At 37.7% G+C, this 6,000-nt stretch overlaps 1 protein-coding gene across 1 annotated transcript in view; it reads right to left on the bottom strand.

Moving 5' to 3' along the window:
* Positions 1-1,376: 1,376 nt before the first annotated feature.
* The window catches only part of LOC113238352 (dopamine D2-like receptor), a 41,516-nt gene continuing 36,892 nt past the window's right edge, over positions 1,377-6,000 (bottom strand). The window contains exon 6 of the mRNA XM_026475193.1: positions 1,377-2,052. Within this exon, the coding sequence (XP_026330978.1) occupies positions 1,838-2,052 (215 nt within the window). The 3' untranslated portion in view covers positions 1,377-1,837. The remainder of the gene's footprint in view (positions 2,053-6,000) is intronic.

The following is a 6,000-nucleotide window of genomic DNA, read 5'->3' on the forward strand; positions in this document are numbered from 1 at the left end:
GTACAGCATTTAGCTCCTTCAACGTAGTTATGAATTAATATGAAACTTGGTGAACGGACAAACGTCAAAACAGCCGTCATAGCGTATAGCCAAATTAGAAATATTTTTTCTTATAAAAGTTGCAATATTTTTCTTGTGAAGATTGTAATGTTAGTTTGAAACTAAGCAATTGGGGCGCCAGGATTATCTTTCGTTTTTTATTATTATTAACAAATGATACGAAACGTCTTGATTAATTTGGACTGAGCTCAAGCAATCAGTTTTTGGAGGAAAAAAAAGATGGCGGATGTACACATTTTTGGAACTCAAGTCTTACGGCGATTGTCGATTAGGCAAAAAAATTCATTTAGAATTGTAAAAATGTTGTCTTTGTTCGGCCATCCTGTTACCTTATATGTCACTTGAAGAAATGACTTCCTGAAAATTCCGCAACATGGCGACTATTCACGTCTAACTTCACACCAGTCGCCGCACTTATTAATTTTATGCTTTTTATCTTGTGATTTAGATTCAAATATTTAATTTTGATTTAGCTTTTACTTTTAATTTAATTTGATATTTTTTTCGATGTCAATTTATATTATATTTTTATTTTAAAGTGCCTAATTTTATAATTTAAGTATATGGATCATAGACATCTGAAATAAATGATTTTTTAATTTTTTGTTTATTAACGCAGAATCGCATTAAGCCAAACAAAGCTTCAAACAAAACTTTATGTCCATAAATGTAAGAGCGAAAAGGTGCGTTTCGTATCGGTTGGTCCGAACACCGACTCAGGTCAGCAACGAATCTGGGGGTCTACTCCTCGTTCTCCTTCCGACATCGGTCCGAAACAATTACTATATAATAAGTAATTTAAAAAACAAATTGATTGATTGGTTTGATTTTTGATTTTGATTCCGTTCGCGTTTTTAGGTACGCAGGCCGACGATGGCGGTGTCAACGGCGAATCGACTTAATGCGATAAGTGTGGTTAAACACGATCGCACCAAGACGATCCCTCGTTAATAGTTTGGTGACTCCCTCACTCTACGATTATTCACTCATACATATATTTATATAGTAAGGTTCCATTTGAATCTTTACCCACACACATAATTGTCGTTTCCTCACTACTCGCCGTATCGGAAATTTGTGACGTAAAACGTTCCTATTTTATTGCGCTGTCAAAAGCGAGCACTTATCGTATACTTGTTGTACCTTTTTATATTTGAATGTAAGGGCGCTTTCAAATTAGACGCTTGTAGAAGAGCTGCATAAATTGTTACTGCAAGTGTCACGCGCGTGTCACAACAGAGTCGCTGCAACTGCGCTTTTAAACATTGTATGAAAATTAGTAATGACGCGGCTGCAGCGCCATAGTGGTGCCAATGCAGCGCTATAAAAGTGTCTAATTTCAAGATGCCATAACTCTCTGACCGAATGAGCGACTAGCTTCAAGGTACCCCCGGGCATAGACGATTTCTCGTTTCGATCGTCACGATAATCGCATAGATCCGTTGCTACTCCCCAAGTTAATCGGTAACGACATTAACATACACTACCGATTTGCCGTCTCGATCAGTCTGAACAGACAGATCGTGAAGACAAAATCGTCCCGTATATGGTGACCTTAAGATGTGAATGTGTGCGAAATGAAGAATAAGTTTCGCTGAAAAAATTATTTAAGGCTAGTTAGTTACAATAGTTAGCCAGGACAAGTGTACTGTATACATAAGGTACGCCACTCACAACCCTAGAAAAAAAACAATAGAGTAAAGACAGTTCTTTGAGCGAAATTAACGCTGCTTTACGCCTGTTTAGTTATATCGTACATGACGTAAAAGTCCAAAGGCTAGGTGCCGAAATGTAATATCTTGCGGAACGCCTTCCTGAACTCAGGGTTGAAGATTGTATAGATGACAGGGTTCAGGAACGAGTTGATGTAGCCCAGCCAGGTTGTTAGGATGAAAGCAGTGACCCCTGGAGAGTACGGTAGGTCTAACTTGGTGCACAGCGCGTCCAGGACGGAGCACGTGAAGAATGGTGCCCAGCAGATTAGGAATACACCTGGAAATATATTAATGTTAGAATGTATGCAGTGGTTCAATTTGGTTTTTGGTTTAAATGCTGCAAGGGTTAAAAATAACTTGGTTTATAATCTATCCCGCAAAAGGAGGAGAATATAAATTTCTGTGAATGTTTTATATTCGAACATAACTCCGGCAATATCATAAAGAATTTCCGAGGAATGTAATAAAAATTCAGTCGAGGAGTGGATTGTTCTCACTGGAAATGTCAATAGCGGAAAATAGGAACACCTTGAGTATTTCTAAATGTTACAAAACGAAGATTTACCACCTATTCGCACGAACGCGTTTTGCTTGTTTCATATTCGTGGGTACGGCAAACGGATGGCATGGCACACACTGTTTCCGAAGAGTTACAATTCAGGGCTTTTTAAGACCATCAGAGAGATTGTGGCCAAAGGTTCATCTATTTTTAACCGACTTCAAAAGAGGAGGGTTCTCAATTCGCCTTTTTTGTGTGAATGTTACGCAAAAAAAGACAAACATCGGAATGTTTGAGAACCGATTTCGATGATTCTTTTTTTGTTGGAAACCGTTAACTCATTTCAATAGACCTTGGCACTTAGATGTAATTCCAATGAAATTAAAATGTAAAAGGTTGGATTTTTAATTAGAGATAATAAGGTAACGTTTAGTAGCTAGCTAGATTTTGATGAAATAAAAATGGCGACTTCATTGCCTCGCTCAGCAGATCTTCGAAGTATATATTTAAAAATTTAGGAAAGAATTATAGAAATATGTAGAGACTAGAGATGTGCGCTTATCGTAAAATGGTCGTCCGTTGCGGCGTGGTCTTTAGGTCGACAGCGTGATTGGCGTGAAATCGGCGAAGCATATTATATTTTTCTAGTGTTTTCATAACAGTAAAGCATTGTACAAAACGATAATTGTATCCATTTTTAACGTTTTTTACACTTTAGCGTGATACTATGGAGTTTGGCGGTCCATAGCACCATTATATATTCTATGCACCGACTAGCGGGAGAAATAGCCAGTGCACCTCACCACTTCATAAAATAATAATAAATTTTTTAATGGGTCAAGTGAATTGGATGATATCTTGACATTACGTAACATAATTACTTGTGGAATATTTTAAAATGAGATTGAACATTAATACCCGTACTAGTTTTACAACAAAACTGTATGACAGACGCTACGTCTTCCAATGTATTTACATTACACATACATATTACAATGCCAAACATTTTACACAACAAAAGTAATACAAGCGTACGACAGAGAAATAAAGACAACAATTTTTAAGCTATGTAACGTGTTAAAATTTTTATTGTATTATATTAGCCGTAGCGTAGATTTCTCATAGATGGCGCTACGGTTAAAAAGTCGTTGAAAACCAAATACAATGATCCGACAACAAGCACACAGTACAATTCGTGAGGTCCGCTGGTTCGTTCCGTGGCTTAGTTGGCATAGTGTCTGGCACGGTTTGCTAGAAGACGTCGGCTCGAATCCGGCCGGATCGAAAGATTTTTTCTAAGTATTCGATCTTTGTATTAATAATTATGTAACGTGTCTTTGTATGTGTGGTATGCGTATGTGGTGTATGTGCTGGGTGTGGTTATCGGCATGGTGTAACTCCATACAAACGTAGCAGCACGGCTTGTACGTGAGACGCACTATCAGTTTCCGGAATGAATAAGAAAAAAATACTATAAAGATAGAAGAAATGAAGAAATATAAAGAAGAAATGAATTTATTGTTTCTCAAAATATTCCGATTTTGAAATCGGCTCATCTCGAAAGACCCATACGCTCAATTGCTGCTTTGTTTTGGGATCGTAACTATAAATCCATATTTCGTCACCTGTTACTATCTCCCACACCAAATTTGACGGCCATTCGTTGAATCTGGTAAGCATGGCTTTGCACCAAGTGAGGCGATCCGTTTTTTGAGCCTCAGTCAAATTGTGTGGGATCCACCGAGAGCACAGCTTTTTCACACCCAAATGTTTGTGTAGTATTGATTGTATTTGACTCATGCCTATGCCTAAAGATGCCTGAATCTCATGGTATGTCACATGCCTGTCTGTTTTGATCATACGGCGCACAGCATCGATGTTTTTGTTGTTCGTAGCAGTGGACGGGCGACCATCACGAAATTCGTCACTGAGATTCACACGACCGCGTTTGAATTCTGCAAACCAGCTATAAATAGTCATCTTGCATGGTGCTTCATCGCCAAAAGCAGTTTGAAGCCGAGCAAAGCTCCGCTGAGCTGTTAAATTACACTTAAAGTCGTAGAAAATCATACTACGAAAATTTTCACGAGTTAAATCCACGGTGATGTAGACAACCGATTTCTAAAATGACGCCACAAGTGACAGTTAGATGAAACAAACTGTCTTCTATAGCCATAGAGTTCTATTTTCAAATGTTGTAACTTTTTAAATATTATTTATGTAAGTGGCCAGTCCCGGAAACTTATATTGCATTCTATGTACGTGTGTGCGCTCGCACACACACGGATAATCTGGCGATGTACTTGCTTTGCATGGCGCTGGTCGTCACACGCGCCCTTTATTATTATGCAAATAAGTACGTCCGTTTACGGCGCGTGACGGGCGTGTACACATACAACCCACGCTGCTACGTTTGTATGGAGTTACCATATTTGTTTTATTATATGATGTGGGTGTGTGGTGTTTATGTCTGTGTTTAGATGTCGATGTGTGTTTTATTCCAATCTGGTAGGAATAGGATGTAGGTACGTCATTTTAATTGTACGAAATTAATATAGGCACATCACTGCATCCGCTTCGTATTCGTTCCGAATCCAAGACCATATAAATCTAGAAAACTCTGACCCGCTTCAGATGTCGCTTGTGCACTTAGTCCTATTTGAATCCAAGAAAATACGAATATACACCTACATAGAGATAAAATGATCCCTGTGACATTGCGGAGCGTCATTATTCGGATTCGGAACTGATACGGATCGGACGTAGTGCACAAACGCTCTAAATAATTAAAAACGAAGTATAGATATTTATTAAAATGAAATAGATTTTTACGTCTGTCAAATTCATTGGCGGCGGTGACGTGGAAAAGTCGGCCCACGTCTCTAGTAGAGACTAAATGAAAAAGGAATTTTTGTCTAGCGATCAATAGCCAAACGTCTTTAACATTTCTTTTTGACTGATTCTGTTTTAGTGAATTCCCTGTGAACTGAACCAAACACGTTACCATGGCAACATTACTTTTTGAAAGTCACATAAATAATGCAAGTTTCTATGCTTGGTTACATATTGGAAATGGTACTATATTTTTCCCACTTAATTCGCGTAAATTAGTTTTTTTGTGCCTGTGACGTCTACGCTACTTAGTACAGGAATAGCTTAATGAAACAACGCTTATTCACTTCAAGTACGCGTACGATACGTTCGCTATACTACAAATTTTCTAGTATGATCCCTGTGACACTTCATTTGATGTTTTCACAGGGATGAGGTAAAGTCGATAGATTTTTTTTGCAAAGGTTCTCTCTTATACAGCCTTGCATAATATTACGGATTTAAAAAAACATAACAATTGAGTTTTTAAAATAAAGGACTCCCATGATTTGTGTATAAGTAATATTTATTTTATTTCTGATATCCGATCCGTTATTTCTATGGAATAGGTACAGGTACCGGAGAAGAAATAAATTAAATGTAAACGCAGTCTTTGTTTATGATACAATAACAATCAGCAACCAAATTAGCGTGATTTACAGGGACTCTACTGTCATCAGTCCGTAGACAACATGAATTAGTGCTTTCTGTACAAAAATGAAAGTCGTAGCCATTGAAATAACAAATTAATAACGTTAAGTCCGTCTTCTGTGAAATTTGGTTTGGTGCAGATACGTGCCTTTTACCAATACTACAGACGTGAATTTGCACTATCCACGACATTATACATTTATT

This window comes from Hyposmocoma kahamanoa, unplaced genomic scaffold, assembly GCF_003589595.1.
Source record: "Hyposmocoma kahamanoa isolate Upper Pololo Valley unplaced genomic scaffold, ASM358959v1 95, whole genome shotgun sequence".
In the NCBI taxonomy this organism is placed as follows: Eukaryota; Metazoa; Arthropoda; class Insecta; order Lepidoptera; family Cosmopterigidae; genus Hyposmocoma; species Hyposmocoma kahamanoa.